Genomic DNA, 24,842 nt, shown 5'->3' with positions numbered 1-24,842 from the left:
CTAATTTATTATAAAAACACACAATTATTAATTACTAATCCTCAATCTTACCCGAATCAGTATCCAAAATACTGAACTTTCTATTGCGCCTATTGACGGTCCCCAGATTTCCTGAATTATCCCTGCGAAATGTAAAACACTAATCACGTACCTAAAAATTGGTGTAAAAAATCATTTTCGGCCAATTTCGGGGTTTCGGCACGGCAACAGCACCATCGCCTGCAGTGGTGGTTTGTCTCAACCTGGCCGTTTTTGGCTTACCTTGTCTATTTTTGGTTGGCTTTATATATATTCCTGCAAAAAAATACGTTAGGGGGCCTCAGTTGGCTGAAAAATCAAAAAACAGAAATCTGCCGGCGGTGGAGTTTTTCTGGTGCGGCAGCTCTGCTGACTCACCTTTGCGGCTAAGAGTTTTTCTTTGATCAACCTTTTTTGGCTGTCAGAAGTGCTTCGGTTCGTCGAGGTTGCTGACTGGGCAATACTACGTGGCAAAATTTTTCTTATTTGTACTATAACCCATAGTTTTTAATTTTTCTTTCAAAAATATCCTCCAAACCCATTTTCACCTCTTTTTTTCAAAATTATTTTCAATTTCATCCATAACATATTCTTTTCCATAAATTTAACAAAAAATTAAAATAAATTAATTTAAAAATAATTTTTTATATATTTAAAATGTTAAAATTATTCCGAGGCCAAATTCCGGACCCAGGTATTACAACTCTTCCCCCTTAAAAGAAAGTTCGCCCCTCAAATTTGTCTCTCTCTCACTTAATCAAATAGTTGGGGATATTGGATTCTGAATTCTGATTCTAGCTCTCATGTAGCCTCTCTCTGTATGTGATTTTGTCATCAGATCTTAACGAAGAGAATTTTCCAGTTACGGAGTACCCTACTCTTTCGGTCTACAATGCCTACTGGTACCTCCTCATAGGACAGAACCTCATGGAGTGAAAGGGACTCGTGGGCCAAGACGTGAGAGGAATCCGAGTTGTATTTCTGTAGCAAAGACACATGAAACAAATTATAGATTCTGATAGTTTTAGAGGTAATGTCAGTCTGTAGGCGATGATACCAATTCTGTCTAAGATCTCAAATGGCCAAATAAAGTGGGGATTTAGTTTCTCCCTCTTACAAAACTCGGGGTTCCGACACGACGACCGCTGTGCTTCGACGACAACACCACTGCCTCTAGTATCGGTTTGCCTCAGCCTGGCTGTTTTCGATTAGTTTCAGCCGGTTTTATACATATCTTTGCTAAAAAACACGTTAGGGACACTCGGTTGGCCAAAAAAATTAAAAAACAGAAACCCACCAGCGGTTGGATTTTCCGAGTGCGGCAGTTCCACCGGCTCACCTTCGCGGCTAGGAAGTTTTCTTTGATCAACCCTTTTTGGTGGTCGGAGGTGCTCCAATTCATCGGAGTTACTGACTGGGCGATCCTACGTGGCTCTAACCCCTAGTTTCTAATTTTTCTATCAAAAATACCCCATGAACCCAAATTTTCGCCTCTTTTTCCCAAGATTATTTTTAATTTGATCCCTAACCTATTTTTTTTCATAAATTCAACAAAAAATTAAAATAAATTAATTTAAAAATAATTTTTTATATATTTAAAAAGTTCAAATTATTCTCAAGCTAAATTTCGGGCCTAAAAGAAATTTAGTCTCTCAAATTTGTCTCACTCTCACTCAATCAAACAGTTGGAGATATTGAGTTCTGAAGTCTGATTCTAGCTCTCATGTGGCTTCTCTCTGTGTGTGATTCTGTCATAGTACCTTAATGAAGAGAATTTTCCAATTGTGGGTTACCCTGCTCTTTTGTTCTACAATACCCACTGGTACCTCCTCATAGGACAGATCCTCATGAAGTGAAAGGGGCTCGTGGACCAAGATGTGAGAGGGGTCTGAGTTATATTTGTGTAGCATGGAGACATGAAACATATTATGGACTCTTGATAGTTCTGGAAGTAGTGTCAGTCTGTAGGCGGCAGAACCAATTCTGTCTAAGATCTCAAATGACTTAATAAAACCGGGGATTTAGTTTCTCCCTCTTGTCAAACAAGTTGACTCTCTTGAAAGAGGTGACCTTGAGGACCACTCGATCACCTTTTTAAAATTTTAAATCCCTCCTCTAGGTGTCTGTATAACTCTTCTGTCTGCTCTGAGCCGTCTGGATGTTCTTCTTTATCTTAACTATTTTAGTTGTAGTCTCCTCCACAAGATCTGGGCCGAATAATTTTCTATCACCTACCTCTTCCCAACAGATCGACGATCTGCATGGGCGGTCATATAACGCATCGTACGAAACCATGCCGATACTTGGTAGCTGCTATTGTAAGCGAACTCTATTAAGGGTAAATGATCATCCCAATGGCTCTTAAAGTCAAGAACACAAGCTCGGAGCATATTCTCTAGTGTGCGGATCGTCTTTTTTAATTGTCTATCGTCTAAGGGTGGAATGTTGTACTAAGAGACAGTTTCATTTCCATGACTTGCTAAAAACTAGATCAGAACCGAAAAGTGAACCTGGGGTCCCTATCAGATACTAATGTCATTGGCAATCCATGTAATCTGACTATCTTCTGGATATACATTCTTGCTAGCTTGTTTAAGGAGTTGGTCATTTTGATGGCCAAGAAGTGAGAAGACTTGGTGAGCCGACAATAATTACCCAAATAACATCATGTCCCGAACGTGCCGTAGGTAATCCTGTCGCAAAATCCATTGTGATGTGTTCCTACTTCCACTCCGGAATTGGTAATGGCTGAAGTAGGCCGCCTGAGCGCTGATGCTCTGCCTTGACCTGCTGATGCATTAGACACGTGAAAACAAAGTGGGGTACCTCTCTTTCCATCTTGTTCCACTAAAACCAGGGTCGCATACTTTGATACATTTTAGTGCTTCCGGGATGCATGACAAACTTTGAGCTATGAACCTCTATCATGATGTCTATTTTCATCTCATTGTCACATGAAACACACACCTTGTCCTGAAATCTGAGCAACCTATCGACAGAAACTTGAAATTCTGAATTTACTCCCTATTCTACATCTTTCCTGAAAGTTACTAAGGTGGAATCGGTGGATTAGGCTTCCTTTATTTTCGGATCAACTCAGGTTGAATAGTTAGGTGGGCCAAACATGTAACTCTCTTTAGGTCCTGAAGTCGTATTTGTTGTGTGACCCATATTTTCTTGCATTCTAAAACCATTAGATGAGCTAACATACTTGCACTTTTTCTGCTGAGTGAGTTGGCTACCACATTATTCTTGCATGAGAGATACAAAATGTTGCAATCGTAGTTCTTGAGGAGTTCTATCTATCGTCTCTAACGTATGTTGAGATCTTTTTTTAGTGAATATGTATTTTAAGCTCTTATGGTCTGTATAGATTTGAAAAGTCTCCTCATATAAGTAATGGCGCCAAGTCTTCAAGGCTTGGATAATCGCGGCAAGTCCTACGTCGTGGGTGGGATAGTTTTTCTCATGACCTTCAACTGCCTAGACCCATAGTTTTTGACATTCTTATGCTGCATCAGAACACAACCCAATCCCAGGTAGGAGGCATCATTATAAACTGTATATCCACTTGTCCTATTCGGTAAGACCAACACGGGTGCAGTAGTCAATCACTTCTTTAGTTCTGAAAAGCTCATTTCACAATTCTCGTTCTACTCAAACTTAACGTTCTTTTTTGTGAGCCGAGTCAAAGAAGCAGTTTTGCTAGAAAATTCTTCCACGAACCTGTGGTAATAACTTATTATTTCTAGAAAGCAACGAATCTCCTTTATTGAGGTCAATTTCTTCCAACCAAGTACTGCCTCAACCTTTTCGGGATTCACTGACACTCATCCCTTGATATGATGTGCCCTATGAAGGTAGTCTGCTTGAGTCAGAATTCACACTTACTCAAGTTTACATGCAATTTCTTTTCTTTGAGAATCTGAAACATCTGAGTCAGATGGTGAGCATGTTCCTCTCTGCTTTTTGAATAGACCAGGATATCATCGATAAATACAATTATGAACTAATCCAAAAATTGTCTGAAAATTTTGTTCATCAAATTCATAAAAGTGGCTGTTGCATTGGTTAGTTCAAATGACATGACTAGGAACTCATAATGTCTGTACCTCATTCGAAAGTTATTTTGGGGATATCTTCTGCCTTAATCTTTACCTGATGGTAACTTGAATGCAGCTCTATTTTAGAGAAGACCTGAGTACCCTACAACTGTTCAAAAAGGTCATTGATCATGGGAGGGGGTATTTGTTCTTGATCGTGACCCTATTCAGTCTCTTGTAATTAATACATAATTTTAACGTCTCATCCCCCTTCCTTGCAAATGTGACTCCAGCACTCCAAGTATATACATTATTTCAGATGAATCCACTATCTGCAATTCATTGATCTGTTTCCTTAGATTTTCCATCTCAACACGGTTCATGCGGTAAGGGACAACCGAGATAGGCTGGGTGCCTGGCTGAAGATCTATGGTGAATTTAACTTCTCTGTCCACTGGTAATCTGGATAGTTCATCAAGAAACACATCCGGGAAGTCTTGGACTACCAGAATCTCTCGAATGTAAATTTCTTTCTTAAGTTTGCCTAGTTAGAAAAAACAGCCGAGTTAAAGCAATTTGTAATAGAAAAATTGCCATGAGAGAATAATGTTTAAAAATTTTATTAATTTGTAAATGATTCTTTATTAGGAGGGTTGAATATAAGTTTCTTGTAAAAATAATCTACGGTGGCGTGATACACCGCTAACTAGTTCATTTCTAATATTATATCAAAGTCCCCTGTGTCAATTTCTATTAGGTTTACACTCAATTTCTTATCTGCTATATCTATGATATAGGCTCTCTATATAATCTCCCATAGTAGTGTCCTACTTTCAAGAATAGACATAAATAATATAGAATCAAGTCTTTCAGGAAATACACTCAAGTTTGGTGTAAAAGCATATGAGACAAATGAATGTGAGACACTAATATCAATCAAAACATGTGCAAGATAATTACAGATAGTGTACGTACCATGTATCACATCTGAGTTGGCTTCTGTATCTTACTAAGGGAGGTTGTAAGCTCTACCCTTGATAAGAGGTCTAGCCTAATTCTAGTTTCTCGGGCACTCTCTCGCGTAGTGCTAGACACTCTCACATATACAGCAAGTATTGTTGAAATGATAGCAGGGTCGATCCCCATGATCCTTACCACAGTGCTGGAAAGTCTTACTGCATCCTGTTATTGGAATATGAGGAGGAACCTGAGTCACTAGCCTATGTCTCTTGTTTTGCTGATGTAACGCCCTGTTTTTTTTAAGGGCGTAGTCTAAGACAATTCCGTAACCACACACGAAAGTGTCATTCCAAATCCACCACAAATATAGAAACCTTACTGCAAATCTATTACTCAAAATCACAATAAATCTACAACCCTACATGAAATATCATAGTGAAAGATAATTTCACAAACTCCTAGTAGACCCACTATCTACACTACTACTAGTTATTACACACTCAATCATGCCAAATGACAAAAACATTATTGCCTTGTTCCTCTATCTGCTAGGCTTGGAAATTAGCAACTCCCATCCCGACTCCATCCCTACTCCATCTGTAAATAATACAGAGTGAGTATATACAACTCAGTACAGTAAAAATTAAGTTATAGACATCATATACAACAATAGGGAACTTAGAGGTCCTATATGTACTTCACCTACTTAACCTAATACCTACTCTTGGTAATTTAAAAAATAATATATGTTAATTGTGACCGCCCCTCGATGTCCCCTAACCGTACAAATACTCTCACTCATCACCAGTATCGGTGATCAGTATAAACTGCCTATCTCTCAACTCCTAATAGGCCACACACACACACAAATATCATTATCACCTGTCACCAGTATCAGTGCTCACCAATAAACCGCCTATCTCTCGACCCCTAATAGGCCACACACACACACAGATACCATTCCCACCCGTCACCAGTATTAGCGACCACCAATAAACCGCCTATCTCTCGACCCCTAATAGGCCACACACGCACACAAATACCATTCCCACCCGTCACCAGTATCGGTGGCCACCAATAAACTGCCTATCTCTCGACCTCTAATAGGCCACACACACACATATACAATTCCCACCCGTCACAAGTATCAGTGACCATCAATAAACTGCCTATCCCTCGACCCCTAATAGGCCACGCACTCCCCCAAATACCATTTTTTCCTGTCACAAATATCGGCGACCAAACCCCTTTCCGTCGAAGTCCCCCGACCATTACCACTATCGGCGATCAACTTATTTTTTCTAGGTAGCGACAACCAATATCGGCGTCCCCTAATGCTACCAACTTAACACAATATCATCATGTCCGTGCATAAGAGATGCACTAACACTTCACACACTCACACCTGTAACGTTCCCTTGCCAACTATCACATATACAACAGCTATACCAACCTACATACAGCCCAGACTCTCACACCACACGGCTACACCACTCATCCCTTCTCCCTACACAGAGAACCCCCACACCTCTATTCCGATATTTCATTCCCATGGTCTACGGCCTCCCATTTCTCCTCCCAAATTTTCTACATCCACGCACTCTACTTCCTCCCTTACACACATCCACCTCACTCGCCAAATATCTTATTCTCTCCCCCTCCACGGCCTACTCTAGATACTCCACTCTCAAATCCCGAAATCACCTCTCTCTCCTCCCGTGGTCCCCTCTGCAAACCTCCATTCGTACTCACACAACATCCCCTCCCTCTCACGAACCTCACTCACACACCACACATCTCCCATTCTCTCCTCCCGCGGCCCCCCCTCCATACGCCTCTATTCACACTCACCAACTCTTCTCCGTCACGGTCTGCACTCACAGACACCGCACTCCTTCCCTTCCCTCCTCCCACGGCCTAGCCTCCTCCATACGCCCCTGTTCACACACAACATCTCCTCTCCGTCACTGACTGTACTCACACACACCGTACTCCTTCATTTCTCTCCTCCCGCGACCTAGCCTCCTCCATACGCCCCCGCTCACACACCACATCTCCTCTCTCTCTCTTTTTCTCGAACTTTCTTTTCCCTCCCCGCTCTCTCTTTTCTATGCTTTCTCTTTTCTTTTTCTTTTTCCTCCCCATTCTCTCCTTTTTCGTTCCTCTCTGCTTCGGCTCCTCTCTATCTCTTTCTCGAACCTTCTTTTCCCTCCCCGTTCTCTCTCTTCTATGCTTTCTCTTTTCTTTTTCTTTTTCCTCCCTGTTCTCTCCCTTTTTTGTTTTCTCTTCTTTTTTTTCTTTTTTTACTTTCCCTCCCTTTTTCTCTTTTTCCTTTTTTTTCTTTCCTTCCCGTCTCCTATTTATACCACACCTGTATCCTATCCTGTCTGTCCATCCCACCTCATCCCAACTGTTCACTCCCTCTCCTCCAAACGACGTTGTTTCCTCCTCTTTATTATCATAAAACGACACTATTTCCTCTAAACGATGTCGTTTCCTCCTCATCTTCTCCAAAAGATATTGTCCCCCCCCCTTCTCTAAACGGCACCGTTTCACTCCAACCCTCTCCATATACCCATATATACATACACGTCAAGATCTTCTCTCTTTTTTTTTCCAGTTATTACAGCTGAACAAGTGCAGTAGGTACTAATCTGCAGTGTGAAATCGGGGGCATGAGGTTCCCTATTGCTGGAAGAAAAAAATGAAGGTTCCTCTCCACTAGTTGTACCTTGGCCAAAACAGCTGAGTAGGTACTGAGCTTGAATACATACAGCTATTATCTAATCTCAAGACAAAGGCCCCACTCGAACTTCCTTGCCTTTCTGTCTTCATCCATCATGCTCTCAGGGGAATACCGACTCAATTCTAGGAACTTTCGGGTATACTCTGACACAATCATATTACTTTGGACTAGGTGTGCAAACTCCAATTCCTTCATATGTTGGAGATGCTCTGGGAGGTGCTCTACATTGAAGGTCATCAAGAACTATTCCCAAGTGACTGCAACGGGCAGGGTGGCTTGCTTGAACTGCCACCAGCGACCTGCCTCTCCCACCAGTATGTAGGTAGCAAGTATAACTCTCTATTCGGAAACCACCTCAAGAGTCGTGAAAGTCTTCTCTGTCTCAGCTAACAAGTACTCAGTCTCTTCAAAGGAGGATGCCCCTGCAAAAGTAGTTGAATTTAGTCTTTTGTACCTCTCAATATAGCTTGGGTCCATCATGGGTGGAACTGGATCCTGTGGAAGTGGGACTGGATTGTGTTGGGGAAGGACCGGATGACCCTGTGGTGGTACTGGATGATACGATGGAGGCACTTGATTGTACTGTAGTGGTGTCGGGTGATGTGGTGAAGGCACTAGATTATATTGTGGTGGTGTAAGATGGTACTGTGGAGGAGTAGGATTGTACCGGGGTAGCTCAAGATCGTCCCACTGCAGGGGTGGGTCAAATTATAACAGCGGGGGAGGGTCAGATAGCTCCCTCCTTTCCTCTCAGACCTGCTGGGTAGCAATGAGTCTCTCCAGTATTTCAAATAGTCGGTCAACATCCTTTCAAAGCGAACCCTCCTAGGCTGTTCGGTTTAGTGGGGGTCTTCCTCTCCTCATCTATCTATACCTGTATTTCACCAGGAATGGTTGAGTGATAATTCATTTTTTTTGTGTTTTCTTAGGTCTTTGTATAAGGAATGGTTCCAAGAAACGCGGCTCTGATACCAACTGTAAAAGCCCCGAACTTAACTAGAAAAAAGTCATAAATAAAATACAGAAGTGAAATAATAGAGTTAGGGTTTATATTCCTTACATAATAATTTAGAATATCTGATAGGCTAACAAAATATCTCTTCTGAAAGAACAAACGAAAATAAAAGAAATAACGAAAGACAAATAACTAAGCAATCCTATGACGACCTTCACTAGCTCTTAAAGGGAGTCCGAATGGTAAACTATTCACAACCTTCTTATTGATTAAGATATGGTTCTTGATTCTCTTAAACTGAAATAATTAATGAAGGGGTGAGCTACACTATCCCAGTAAGAATATCACACTAATCACAAATACGAAAAACTGAATATTAGTAAAAATCAGAAAAACAATCAATATAGCCCTTAATTTAATGTAAATTCATTTACTGTAAAGAAAGTCATTTATTTCATTTTGTGTAACAAGTTTTTTCCAACAATAACTTATAAAAACTCATATTCATGCACTATTATTTATCACATAGAAGATAACAAAAATGATCATTTTACACTTTTACCTGTTTACCGATACCCCTAGGGGTCCATAGGGATGTCCTCATATTTGTGAATCTAATATTTAATTAAACAATTAACCGATCATCCTCATATTCCATCCGGTAATAGGTGTAAATATTCTACCACCTCGATACCCCATCCGGTGTGAAAGTGAACCATATCTCCCAAACTTTACTAGTAAGGGAATTCTCAGTTCCATCCGACTGAGATAACGTTTACGGTAGGATTCCTTATGTACCGGACATGTCCGCCCTTAAGTCTTTCATATACAAATTTTTATCAGCATAACAATCAACCATGTAATAACCAAATCTCATTTTATACTCACCGTTCACTTAAACAATAATATAGTTTAACACAGATAAATAACCAATGACCAAAATACCGGTACGCAATATAAGGGAAAAAAATAACAAAATAACCAAAAAGACCCTAAAGGCCATCAATTGAGTTACACACAGTATATTAGTAAACAAATATAGGTAATATAGAAAAATAAACAGGAAATCGAAACGATTGTGAACTAAACGGTTCCGGCTCCACTAGTGACATGTGATTATTTTTAAGGTTCTCTTATTTTTCATTAAAACACACAATTATTAATTATTAAACCTTGATTTATCGTAACAGAGAAAATGGTTAGGGATTCTTACCCGAATCGGTGTTCGAAATACTGAACTTTCTACTATACCTACTAGCGATCCCTGAGTTTCCTGAATTATCCTTGCGGAATCCAAAACACTTGTCATGTATCTAAAAATATCCTAAAAATCTAAAATCGGTGTAAAAAATCCTTTCCGGCCAATTTTGGAGTTCCGACACGGCGGCACCACCGTGCTCCGGCTGTGGCAGTTTGCCTTGGCTTGACCGTTTTCAGCCAACTTTATATATATCATTATGAAAAAATACGTTACGGGATCTCGGTTGGCCGAAAAATCAGAAAATGAAAACCTACGAGCGGTGGAATTTTTTGAGTTCGACGGCTCTGCCGACTCACCTTCGCGGCTGGGAGTTTTTCTTCGGTCAACTTTTTTTTGCGGTCGTAGGTGCTACGGTTCGTCGGGGTTGCTGACTGGTCAGTTTTACGTGACAAAATTTTCTTTATTTGTACTCTGACTTTTAGTTTTCAATTTTTCTTTTAAAAACACCACTTGAATCCAAATTTTCACCATTTTTTTTTAAAATTGTTTTCAATTTCATTCATAACTTTTTTTTTATATATAAATTTAACAAAAAATTAAAATAAATTAATTTAAAAATATTTTTTTATATATTTAAAATGTTAAAATTATTCCCGGGCTAAAGTTTGGGTCCGGGTATTACACTAAAATTAAATTGGCAACATATATACTCTTATATATATATATATATTTTAATTCCTTACGTTTATATAATTTGACTTTAATTTAAATAAATGGAGTTTAAATTTGCTGTTCAAATTGAGTATTGATTAGAAGCATAATTTTTATTATTTAATTAAATCTCTATTTAACAGCAAACAAGATTACTAAGACTATGAAGAAAAGTTTATTGATAATCGAATTCAACATAAAAATGCAGCCCCAAAATATGATACACCATAGAAATGAAGATAGACTTCACATTGCATTGTTTTCGTTTTCATGAAAAAAATAAAATAAATTTCATTGAAGGTGACGTCAAAGTTAATGCTGTCGATTTCGACACCTTGCCCTTGTCTTTGTGAGGCCCAAAGCCTGAAGTAATTCAGCAGTTTCTCAACACATGGGTAGGTGCATAAATTTTATTGAATTAAAAAAAATAAATAAATAAATAATAATTGACAAAATTTTCTATTAGTCTATTATTGAGACAGTACATAAACATTTATAGATTTGGTAGTCTCAATTCTTCAGATTAGATGAAAAAAAACAATATCAATTCATTTAATATTAATAATGATGTTATACTTGTAAAGCTTGGTTAAAGTTTGATTGGATGGGAGAATAAATTGTGAGTTTCTAATTTCAAAAGAAAATCAAATTAGGGGAAGAAAGTTCAAGGGATATAATATAAATGCATCACTTAACAACTTAATATTATGAGAATTGTATACGTAAATGATCTTTGGAAAAGGCTTTGCGTTTGGAGTTCATGTTAAAGGATATATAGTGTCTTTTTGGTTTAATAAATATTCTTCTTTCATTATTATTGATTGTGGTAGGGGAATAAGTATATATCCATAAAAAATGAATAGAAATTTAAAGTGAGTAAAAGTTATGTGTTTTAAAATTTAAGGAGGTTAGATCGATAGGAGAAGTACAAAATTCATAATATCTACTTATTCTTGGATCATTATATGTCGAGTCATGTCTATTAGCTCACAACAAGGATAATAAACATTCTTACAACGCTACTAATGCTTTATATCATAGACAATTAACAATAGAGTTACAAGAAAGTGGTTTTATAAAGTGAGAGGGCCAAATAAAATTAAATTTATTAATTCATACACAATCAAGAATTAATGAGCATACGTTTTTAGTGGAACTATGCCACTACTGTCAAGTGTAGATATACGGATACCATGAAGAGATTGAAATTTATGTGCTTAGAGATTGTATAATTGCTAATAATATTTTGAAATATAATGTGTTATAAGAAAAACACGTAACTTTTATTTTTATCCAAACTAATTAGTTATATGCTAATATAAGAGTTCATGTACAAAGACTGGTAAAAGGTAACTTGAACCCGTTAGTCCTTATGTTTGAACCAAATGTACTCAATTTAAGCAAGTTAACAATTTAATTATATTTTATACCGAATTTATGATAATATTATTTAAAAAAAAACGATGTATGACAAGTATTTAAGAGGGAACTCGTTGAACATTGATGGTCATATACATTTTTGACGTTAGTACATTAGAACAAATAATATTATTTACGGTTATTATTAGGGTAACAGAGGGATGATTTTGCAAATAACTCAATCCATACATTTCTATTGTAAAGGCCTTGAACTTAAAAAGAAATAAAGTCATAAATTAAATGTAGAAGCAGAATAATAAAGTTTAGGGTTTTCATTCCTTACATAATAATTTAGAATACTCAATAAGAATACGAGAATGTCTTTTCTAAAAAAAACAAACGAAAATTAAAGAAATAAATAAAATATAATATACTGAGCATTTTAGGACGACATTCACTACATTTTGAAAGGAGTCCGGATGGAACTATTTACAACCCTCTTATTGATCGGGATTTACGTCTTGACCCTCTTGATTTGAAATAGTTAATGAAAAGGTAAGTTACACTAATCCAGTAAGAATATCACACTATTCACTGATACAGAAACTGAAGGTTGGTAAAAATCATAAAAACAACCAATAGAGCTCTTGATTTAAGTAAATTCATTTATCATAAAGAAAGCCATTTATTGCATATATTTACTGTTGCGAGATTTCTAAAATCGACCTATAAAGACAATAACTCAAATAACATTTCAACCTCATATTCAAGTGAGCAAGAACAATAATTTTTCTTTTTTATTTGCCTATTGGTATCCTTAGATGTAACAACCCCATAAATATTCAAAGGAAATAAAAAATAATTAAAGTGTAGAAACGTGATAAATGTTCAAGGTTTGCATTTCTTGCACAAATAATTTAAAGTATCACACAGTGTTACGGAATTCACTCTTTTGAAAGAAACACAAGAATAAGAAAATAAACGGAAAATAAAGAAATCTAGCATCTACTCGCAATCCTCCTGCAGATCGGGTTCTGGAATCTAGTTCTCTTTATATAAAATGGTTAAATAAGGAATGAGGTATACTATCCCAGTAAGGATATCACACTATATCACCGACACAGAAGTAAATGTTGGTATAAAATCAAAACACTAATGGAGCACTTAATTTAAACCAATATATTTATTAAAAATAAAATAATTTACCGTTCACTTACCGTAATAGGATTCATAAAAACAATATATACAGATAATAATATTGTACAGATAATAATTTCATGTATAATCAACAATCATAGCACACATTATAAATCTATGTCCATCATCAATAAATCCACAATAACTATCGCTCTTTTTACCAGCTTGTTGGTATGCATGGGGGTTCATAAGGATGTTCCCACTACACGTGAACTTTTTCATTTAACATTCTCAATCACGAGCTGTCTCCATACCCCGTCCAGTATGAGCACCAATTTACCCAAATCTCAATACCCCGTCCGGTATGAGGGTGAAGCGGGTTGTCCCCATACTCCGTTCGGTATGAGCACCAAATTATCAAGTCTTCATACCCCGTCCGGTATGAGACGACGTTCACGGTAGGGTTCCTTATATACTCGGTCCATCCACCATCTCTCAGGATATCCAATAAGGTTGTCGTTTCATCTATTCATTTCATCACACAATTTTTACCGTTTAACCTTCATTTTTTTTATTTAGCAGTAAACACATAGAATAAACCATACATGCATTCAAAGCCATAAAATCAATTAATAAGACACCATCATGCATATAAACTGTAAAAACAATCAACAAATAACAGTAGATAATTTCCGATTTTGGCTCTATTAGCAATCCGTAATTAATTATGTACATTCTCTAAATTCACATAAAATATCGTATTATTATTTATTTGGACTTCAACTCTATGATAGGGAATAAGATGAGGGATGCTTACTCGATTTGATGCCCGAAAAGCCAAATTGTTCGACTGCGCCTACGAGTGATTATCAGATTTTCTGAATTTTTCTTCGAAAATTAAAATACGCTAATAGTACCTACAAATGTCCTAAATAAACCCAAAATTAGTCCAAGGAGAATTTTTACTTTTTTTGGTGGTTGGAGGTAGCTCCGGCAGCCCGGTGGGTGGCGATCGGCTCCCTTATCCGGCAGGAGGCTGGCGACTAGGGTTTGAGTTTGGTGTGATGCGAAATATTTATACTTATCTTGCGTAAATTTGAACTGTTCATCGCATTTGATCTCGATCTCCGATCGCGTTTAAAGAAGAAATGAATCTAGACCGTTCATCGCGATTTGATCTCGACTGTCAGATCGCATTGAAAGAAGAAACGAATCTGGGCCATTCATCGCGTTTAATTGCGACCGTCCGATCGTGCCTGAGGAGGGAATGAATCCGAACCGTCTACGGGCATGGAAACGCTTCCGGACCGTCCGATCATGGGGCACCGAGTTAGCGTGCTTGTCACGCGACGCGTTCCGATTCGTCGAGACTGCTGACTGAGCGGTTTTACGTGATGCAATTTTTCTTAATTGCGTTCTAACTCTCAATTTTTAATTTTTTTTTTCAAAAATACAATGCGAACCCAAATTTTCGCTTATTTTTTCTAAAATTATTTTTAATTTCGTCATCAACCTATTTTTTTTTTCATAATTTTGCATTAAATTAAATTTTTATAATTTTTTTAATTTTAAAATTAATCTCGGACCCGGGTATTAGATATGTTCATGTTAAGTTTGAAATTCTCAAGAATTATATAGAGTTAAATAATGAGATAATGACTAATTTTATTACAAAAACTAATATTTTCTCTTTTTAAAATGTTTCATGGAGAGAGATTATTATAAATTGCATGATTTTGTTAACGTAAAATGAGTGAGAGACATTCAAATTTATCTTGAGAAGTAATAAAACATTTGTAAATCTTTTTTTTTTTTTTTGAAGCGATTATATGTTTAGGTGTTACATCTCATTGTCTATTATCAAAATTAAAATAATACTACTTATTGCTCGAAAGCTCTGATAATTTTGAAATTATTTTTGGTGTTTTCTTTATTACCACAGAAAAAGAAATTATTAATTATATATATATATATATATATAAATAATTTTACATTCACAATAGGGAGAATGTTTTATCCGATAAGACTTAAACCTCTTTTCTTAAAATTTGATTATTAACTGACTCTCTCATTTTTTATTTTTGTTCTATTAATTAAAATCATAATTTATTTGTATATTTTTCAAGTAAAATCGTTTGCTTTATTTTTATTTGATTATTCCATAATTATCTGACACATATTATATATTAGAAATTTTATTTAACCCTATAAAAAAACTGAAATTAATTCATAATTATATTTTTTATGCAATAAGTTATACTAAAACATCAAGAACTTCTAATCTAATTTACTCTAAATAAAATTTATCAAAAATATTAAATTTATCTTAAGTTTTCATTATTTTATAATAATTTCAAAATGTTAAATTTATAATGGACATAAAAATCAGATAAATTTCATATGAAAATACTAAATATATATTTGTCATACATAAATAAAAATAGTAAATATATATTCTTTTACCTGAAAGAATAATAGGAAGTACTGAGTCGCCACATGCGACGGATGACGCGTCACCGTAACTTCAACAAAGGCAGACCAAAGCCGTCAAACAAGGGCTTAGTACCGTAATAGGACAAGCTTACTCCACTGTGTCCGAGAACACCGTAAAGTAAATTTAATTATTCGTCTCCTTCAGTTCCATAAAAATATTAAGTTACAGAGAAAAAGGTCTTTGAACCTTTTGTTTAGCTCTTCTTAGCTGTACAAAGCTCCCTCTCCTCCATAGTTACCACTCTCCGAAGATCTACAATCTCTCTCTCTAAACCAGAGGTTATTAATATGATTATGGTGGAGAGAGAGTCAGTGCTGGATCTTCATTAAGCATCATTATCATCGTCTGCCAAAAGTAGAACCATAAAGCTTCTTCCGTCTTCTTTATTTTTTTAAAAAAATTCCGCTTTGCGCTGCTTGCTTGATTGCTTTAACTTTGCAGCCCCGACTCAGGTCAGTTCTCTGTTCTTTTGTCTGCCATATTATCATTTTCTAGGGTTCCAAACAGGTTAGATTGTTTTGCTCTGTCCGTTGCAACTTTGACTTGTCTTGATTTCTCAGATCCGTTCGATTTGGTATTACAATCTTTGACATCTCTGTGGTTGTTGTCGTTATTCAGTTTGTTTAAGGGAAGATGCGTTTGTTGGTTTAGGTATCTTGTCTTAGTTTCTTCATTTGGACTTCAATTTATTGAGAAGCTATGTTAGGGGATGTCTATGGTGGAGATGTAAGAGACGTGATTTGTGGTTCACTTGGTTGATTAATTGGGCTTCGGTTTTGGAGATAATTCAAGTGGACTGATTAAATTTAGCTGTTTGCCTCTTTTAGATTTCTCTATGTTTATCATATATGATTCTTATTCTTAATGATGTAGGAAGTTGGGATGGCAAATAGATTGAAGGAAGACGAGAAAAATGAACGAATAATACGAGGCCTTCTCAAACTTCCTGATAATCGGAGGTGTATTAACTGTAACAGCCTGGTATGCTTCATATTGTTACTATTGTTTCTTCCGTTCATCCTATGTACTCGAGAACAAAAACTGTAACAGTTGTTGGCATTGTCAATTTTACTAATATTAGAATATAGAGGAAATGAATGCATCAGATTTTAGCATGTGGAAAGATTTGAATTGCATATTGTTTTATTTGGTTTTCATGGGTTTTTATTTGCCTTGCTTGAAAGGATCAACAATGTTAATTGATTGGTCCATACTTCTGGGGTTAGCATATGGTAGAGAAACAAGTGTGCACTTGGTAGTGCAGTAACTTGTTTATATTCTCATTTCTTTATGAATGCCGGGGTCTTGATCTCAATAATCAAGCCAGTTTAGTCAATAACGAAGATGATTCATCCCTGATTAAAGTTTAATCACTGGCAAATGCATACACGGGCTTGACATGGATCTATTTACCTTTGAATAGGGAGAGAATGAAGCCTTGAGTTTTATACACTTAGTTATCCGTAAGGATAATGTACTTTACTGATTCAACTGGTAGCTGGAGTAACTTAATGTTAATAAGATACTCAATGGAAGTATTAACAATTTTGGAATTTTTGTTTCTTGATCTCTTTCTTTCTGGCAATAATTTCTGTTTGTAACATTGGCTTTGGAGTACTCATGCTTAGCTGCTTACTGATGCATGGTCTTCTATAACAATTCTATCTTGTTTCTTTGAGCAGGGGCCGCAGTATGTTTGCACTAATTTCTGGACATTTGTCTGCACCACATGTAGTGGGATACAGTAAGTATCTGGATAAAACTATTGCAAATGTTCTTTTAAGCTTGTGAAGTTTGTAGCATGGCTTAGCCATTTAAAAATTTTTCCAGTCGAGAGTTCACACACCGCGTGAAATCAATATCGATGGCCAAATTCACTTCACAGGAAGTAAGTTCTCTGCAAGAAGGGGGAAATCAGGTATATGGCACTTCCTTTTCTCTGAGAGAACCAGAATTTTCCTCTGATATCCGTGTAGTACTCTTTTCAATTGTGATCAGTTATGCCCCTTTATCATTTTGACTCTTCTTTTTCACATATTATCAGCGTGCAAAAGAAATTTATTTTAAAGAATGGGATCCCCAGCGTCAGTCTTTCCCAGATAGCAGGTGATTGCTTATTTGTTTTATGTGTACTTTACTACCTGACTAATTACTATAATCCTCACAAATAGTTATTTTCCAGTAATGTTGAGAGGCTACGAGACTTCATAAAGCATGTATATGTTGATAGAAGATACTCTGGTGAGAAGAACTATGACAGGCCTCCAAGGGTGAAGATGGTAAGGTTCTCCATCTTCTTCCCAAACCTGACTTTCTTTTATTTGTTTATTGATCTTTGACAGAAGAAATTAGTAGGATATAACAGATATTTGACTAGGATAAATGCAACTCATATATTAAAATCTCTTGTTGCTATCAGATAGATATCTTTTTCCATAAAATTTTTTGTAGCAATTGGGAACTGTTAATCATGACAGTTACAAATCTCTCTTCTGGCATATTGTATAGGGGGACAAAGAAGAAATTTATGAGAACAGGAATCAGGGTGGATCTAGAAGCCCTCCGTATGAAGAGACATATGAGCGTCGTTACAGTGACAGGTCTAGTTCTGGAGGAAGAAGTCCAGTATACGAACCAGATAGTCGACAATATGGTGATTACCGGAGAAGCCCTGCTCGTCCTGAGATAATAAATGATTGGCGTCGTGATGATAGATTTGGAAATGGGAGGAAATTTGAAGATCATGGAGATGGAGAATCAAAACTAGAAGGCAGGTCACCTGAGCGTGTAAAAGATATGGAGTCATCCAGCCCACCTGTTGTTCGGCCTGTTAGAGAAATTTTGGGAGAGAATATAGTGCCTCTTCGTATTAGTGAGCCTCCCAAAGCCAATGGTGGGAGAGCTGTTGATAGCTCAGTACATACACAGGTGGGAGTTTCTATTGAGTTGTATTGCACAATATTCAAGATCTTCAAAATTCCATTTGGGTATTGGTCTGTGCATTTCGTTTATCTTTCTTTATCAGTGGTTTTTTGGTTCTCTGAGGATCATGGTGTAAAATTTCCATAAATTGGTTACCTTTATTTGGCAAGAAATAATGATAAATATTTATGGGTTTCTATTCGGTACTGTCCATAATTGATGTTCAAGTGATTTCATCGCAAGTTGTACTGTTCAGCATTCTTGTGTCAGCCATCACCCTTAGTTTTATGATCTGATGAGTATTAAGTTTTAATAAAAATTTTGCTATGATTTCTCGCTGCAGCAGCTTTAGGATACAAATGATCAGTTGGACCATTCAGATTATGGTTGATTTATGCTTTATTTCTAAATTGTGGTGCTTTTGCATCTCTCTCTGCCCTGCAGTTCATGAGATACTTGATAGACATGCTTACCATAATATATACTTCTTGATGTCATGGAACTTCTCAAGATGCTTTTTCTTTGGATTATGGGAAAACAGTTAATTAGTTTAATATCCTATTCCTTCTACTTGCAGAGATACTTGATAGACATGCTTACCATAATATATACTTCTTGACGTCATGGAACTTCTCAAGATGCTTTTTCTTTGGATTATGGTTAATTATTTTATTATCCTATTCCTTCTACTTTCAGAGAACTGCATCATCCGGTAGCTTGGGTTCCACCAACGAGAATCCACCAGAAGTTAAATTGGAGAGTACTAGGAGCTTGATAGATTTTGATTCTGATCCTGAACCTCTTCCAGCTGCTGTAGTTACTCAAGCACAACAAACAGCACCTGCTCAGTCCACTGTGCCATCAACAAGCACTGCCAATGATAACAATTGGGCGTCTTTTGATTTTGCCCCTGACACAAGAGTCTTGCAAGCTCCAGCAAATGCATATCCATTGGATTCTGTTCTTTCTCAGTTATCAGCTCCTGCAACTGTTCCTGGTCATGCAACAGGATTATCTAGCGGAGCTGGTGGTCCAATCGCTTCATCTCCGGGGAATGTGAATCTTTTATCAATTGGTGATCCGCCTTCTGTGCCAATGGGACACACTCCAATGTTGCCCTTTGGTGCTGGTGCACCTGCATCTCCACAAGTTAGCAGCTTTTCAACTTTTCCCTCTTGTGGTCCTTTGTCATCTGCTCAGGGATTAACCCCGGTATCAACTGTCAGTGGGGTTAATTCCTTCGTCAAAGTTACTGATCCATCACAATGGTCCAGCACACAGCATCAACAACCTTCTTTATTTCCTGCTGGTGGTGGTCAGTTCACTAGTCAACAATTTAGACCACCACTTGGTGGTCCATCAGGCAACCAGGTGAGCCTCACAGTCAAATGCTCCGGAGTTTATTTGGTGCTTTATTATATAATAGTTCTATTCACATATTTCTTCCTTGGTCCTTTGGCAGCCATGGAATATGTCAAATGTCTCAAATATACAAGGGCCTTTGAGCACAACAGCTGCACAGGTTCCTCAAGCCATCTCAAAAACTCCACAGCCACAGGAGATGACCTCTAGTGGTACACAACCTTCGCCTGAAGAAGCAAAGTTGACTGGAAGAAAAGAACTTCCTGAGGTACTGGGGGGAAAACAAAGAAAAACAAGTACTTATTGTTTTGCACTTCATATAAAGTCATTATTTATCATGTATTGATTCTTGAATTATCTGCAGGATCTATTTACTGCAACCTACCCATCATATCCTGCCATAGTTCCAGGGTGGCAAACTGGTCCACCCCGTGGCATGGGATTTAGAATGCCATATAACACTGTTATGGTACATTTATGATCCCAGCTCATGAAAATTTCACTATGTTCTATTTTACATTGTTGCTGGTCTAGTTGCTTTGGCATTTTTGTAAATATCTTTGTGTCTGTTGTGGCAGCCCTTGCAAACTTTTTCACAGCCATCAAAGTCGACAAACCCATTTGACTTCAGTGGCGAACAACCTCAACATGCTCAAACACCTCCACATACTCAAATGGTATTTGATTTACTTCGTTTGAATTAATATAAATGAAAAATTTAATTCGCACATTTAAAGAAGCTCAATATTGCTAATAAATCCAGCATAATGAGAGTCTTCTCTTTTTTTTTTGTTGTTGTTTCTTTGTGGGATTGGGGTTGGGGAATTGCTTAGAACTTTGGATTCTCTTAACAACTAGATATTGATTCAAGGATGGGATGCAATTATTTAATTTTTGAGTCCTATCTTGTTTTCCTATCATTACTTGTTTGCAAATAATCAATGCATATTTATCATGGAGATATTTGTGGTGTTTACTTCCAGCACCAGTACTGGAATTTGGAGGTATCTTAAAAATACCGAAGTATCTTTTAAAATACTAGTAATATTTTTGAGCTTACCTAAAAAAAGACTGCAATACCTCTACAAATCGCCATACCTTTAAGATCTTTTAATATCTAAAGAATACTGCTAGTATTATTGAAACTAGCTTCGTGAATCACTATGACACCTTAAGAATAGTACCAACAGTTCATCAGTATTTTTGAAGGTACCATGGTATTTGATATGGTATACTTTACAAATAGCCGTTGATATTCTTTACAATACCAAAATATTGTTATGCTAAGAAAATCATCTCAAATATCAAAATACCATAAAAAAATATCATTAGTATTTATTAAGTAATTATGATCTTTCTCCTGGTATGTTCAAAGTACAGAGAGATTTGGGAAGGTATGTTGATATCTATACCCTAAAAATGTTGACAGAACTTTTGGAGGTATTATGATATTTTATGAAGTGCCTCAGAAGATACGATTGATATCTTTTAACGTATTACTGTATTTCTTTTAATGACATTATTCAAAAATTCAAATGCTTTAAAGGTATTTAACATTTTTCCTTGTGTCTTCTAAGATGCCATGGAATTTTCAAAGTTATTTCTATATTCTTGAAGTACCTCTGAAAATACCAAAAGAGTACCAATACTTTCCTTTTTAAGGTTGTGTGACCTGTCTTGCATGTGATGCAGTTTCCGTCCATGGCTCCCCTGCAAAGTGCTCTGCCAAATGTATCACCACCTTCAGGCTTCTCACATACTTCTAATGTTGGTAATACCCTGCCGGCGTGGATGCCACCCCAAACATTACTTTATGCTTCTGGAATGCCTGCCCAAGCGCCAAATGTTGCATCAGCAATGCCCCCAAGTAAATCAATCTCTTTTTCTTTTTTCTTTTCATCTCACTAGAATGCTAGCTGTGAAAACTCTTCAACATGGTTAACCCTTCTTTAAAAAATTTCAGGGTACATGGAACCCCAATTATCCAGCAATATGCCACCTTCAAGGTAAGCTATCCTTACATAGTCTGATTGGTTCTTGTTTGTTTAATCAAAATGTCAGACACATGATCAAATTGAGTTGATAATGAGCTAACAAATCCCATTAGTTGATTCTTGTTTGGTAGATCAAGACACCATCCATATGATTGTGTTGAATGTATGAATGAACAAAGAACCAAAAAATACCATCTTCCTGGAATGTCTTTGGTATAGTTAAGTTGATTTAGACTTATTTAAATCAATTTTACAAGTGCATGATCGTGTTTACAGTCTTACAGAGTCTAAGTTGGCTTCTGCTGAGGTATGAAGAATTCTCAATCTTAATACGAAAGAATTGGGTTCTCTCTCTGTCTCACTCTCTCTGTCCATCCGTGGTAGATCTGATTGTTGCACATAATGCATGATGTGGATGTGCACATCTTTTGTTGGATACTGCCTGCCAAACCCAACTCATAAGGAAGACTTTTATTCCATACATGAAATTGATGTAGTGTAATTATCCATGCAACATACAGATTAAAGTGAGAGAGTAGAGAGAGAGAGAAAGAACACAAGAATTTTACCTGATTCTGAAATGCGCCTGCATCATGGGACCTCCTATGAGATTTGCCACTATTGAAGAACTTTCTCTACAACTAGGCAGGAAAAAACCCAAAATTACAAGAATAACTGGATAATAAAAAGCCTGTTTTGCAGATTCCCATCTCTTTGCTGGAACCTTTGTTTAACAGTATTAATATGAGCCCCAACTCAACAATTTTATGCACCCATCTTTTTCTTTAAGAACTCTACTGCCACGAGCTTAATCATTCAAATGGTTTGCGAGCACTATTAATCAATTCAAGTATGATAACCATCGTCCAGATTGCTATTTGCAGAATATTATTACCCCTTGTTTTTCCAGTTAAAGCATGGAATTATGAGAATTATTGAATTTCTTGCTTAAAACTAATAGTAGGTCCTTTACACAAGTAAAAGATCTGTTGTTATTAAAACATCCATTTATTTCAAGTTAAAATCTCAGATAGGAAAAAAATCTAGCAGAGGGAAGAAAATAATACTTAGAAAGTTAGCTGGTAGATAAAGATTACAATCTTAGAAATGTCTTTTGTAGTTCAGGATTCTGATACCGTGCTCATGGCATGGGTCGGTTGACTTCAGACAACACTAAATGCTACTATATTGTAGTCTAGCATTTCTAGTTATAGATCATCCCACCTGAAAATACTTTTGAAGTTGCACCAGAAACATAACGTTATTTATCGCTGGTGTTGTCTCATTACACTTACTGAGGTTTTAAAACTATTCTGCAGACAACAAGTTGGATCCGTCCGTGGCGAGGGGGCTTCTTTTGGTTTTGTAAATATGGATCAACAGCTTGCCAGTAGATTTCCAGCTCCTGCTGCTCCACGTCCTTTCTCTTCTGTTGGAGGGAATCCGTTTGGATAAATACAAAAAAAATGGAATCTCTTGTCAGATGGTATCATAAGCATCAGTTTGTTGCTACCTATGAAAAGCTGGGTGGAAAGTTTCTGACTTTATTACTGTAATCGAATGATCCAGCCATATGAAGACCTCTCGTGTACATTCCTGGTGTAAGGATCAAATTCCACACTGCTTATGGAAGCTAGATATATGCAGGTAAGAAAAGGGGGGAAGGGGGAAGGGAGCAGTTTATAATGTCCAAAAGAATATACACTTGTTGAGGAATTTAGGTTATTTTTTATGCAGCTAAGGTTGTCCGTTGGTTATTTTTGTAATTTTCCATGGGTTGAACCCTGTTGCATGCTGCGCTGTTGTATGATTTTGCATCATCTTCATTATTTGTGGTGAGGTTTTCTTGAGTCTGTGAAAAGTTGCTAAATATTTGTCATGTTGGACACGGTCAGTTTGGTAATTATCATATTGGATATAGCCCCATCTCTCTTTCAGATATTGGTTGGTATTGTTGAAGAACGGTGATCTAATACAAGCTTGACATCGAGGAAGTGTTCATTGTTAAACTCAAATTTTGAGTATTGGATTGCTGTAATGCTGTTATAACAATTGGGAAAATTCCAGAAGTAAAAGGCTGTCTTTGAAGCAAATCTATAAGTATGGAATTCATTGTACGTTTAAAGTTGGTTCAGATACACAAATCTGTAACTTGTATTAGGAAAGGAAGATTTAGAAAATTTTATGTAGAATTAAGAGAATGCATTTTAAATTTGATTAGTTTCAGTGGAATTTGAATGTGATGTTCTAATTTTACAGAGAAGGTGTATTTTTATCATCTTTTAGATGCAGAAAGTGTGAATTTTGCAAGTTATTTTTATAAAATTTTGAGGTTTGTTGTAGACATTCTAAAATAACTTGGTCGAAATTATTCGGTTGAAATTCCCGTTAACCAAAAAAAAGAAAAGAAAAAAAAAAAAAGAGGTTATAGTCAAACGTATAAAACAAAAGGATTTAGTCAAAAACTATTTCTTTTTATTTTTAATAAAAGTGAAGTTAAGAGTTGAAAACATATTTCTAGAATTTCTAATTGTAGTTAGTAAAAATATTTTTGTGCATATTTATTAATTTAATATACTATTTATTTGAATTTTTTATTTTAAAATTTCAATAAAAATAAATTGAAATCGATACAAATACTTAGTAAAATATTTAATAAAAATAAATAATTTAAATTGATAGAGAAGATTTTAAGAGGAATAGTATTTAGAAGTTATTTTTTTTACTGTTACATAACGTTTTTCTTATTCAGTATTTATCATTATTTCTTAATGTTATTAATTAAATACAACATATATCACATAAAGAATATTTTTATAGCAAATTTTATATAATTTGCTACTTTTGTTTTTAAAATGTTTTTGCTTGAAGTCAGCTTTCATGAATGCATTAAACAATCTGCAACACAAAAAGTAGAAAATATTTGGTTTGATGTTTTCT

At 36.3% G+C, this 24,842-nt stretch overlaps 1 protein-coding gene across 1 annotated transcript; it reads left to right on the top strand.

The window, feature by feature from the left end:
- Positions 1–15,755: 15,755 nt before the first annotated feature.
- NIG (NSP (nuclear shuttle protein)-interacting GTPase) lies at positions 15,756–23,839 on the top strand. The gene is made up of 14 exons (XM_022047483.2): positions 15,756–16,076; positions 16,498–16,605; positions 17,307–17,368; positions 17,455–17,542; positions 17,669–17,730; positions 17,807–17,903; positions 18,133–18,552; positions 19,243–19,917; positions 20,009–20,176; positions 20,273–20,377; positions 20,487–20,585; positions 21,601–21,775; positions 21,872–21,914; positions 23,222–23,839. Exons 2-14 carry the CDS (start codon positions 16,507–16,509, stop codon positions 23,355–23,357), a joined length of 2,229 nt encoding a protein of 742 aa, XP_021903175.1. The 5' UTR covers positions 15,756–16,076; positions 16,498–16,506; the 3' UTR covers positions 23,358–23,839.
- The last annotated feature ends 1,003 nt before the right edge of the window (positions 23,840–24,842 follow it).

Source organism: Carica papaya, chromosome 7 (genome assembly GCF_054855325.1).
Source record: "Carica papaya isolate Zhongbai chromosome 7, ASM5485532v1, whole genome shotgun sequence".
NCBI lineage: Eukaryota > Viridiplantae > Streptophyta > Magnoliopsida > Brassicales > Caricaceae > Carica > Carica papaya.
This window is presented reverse-complemented; position numbering and strand designations above follow the sequence as displayed.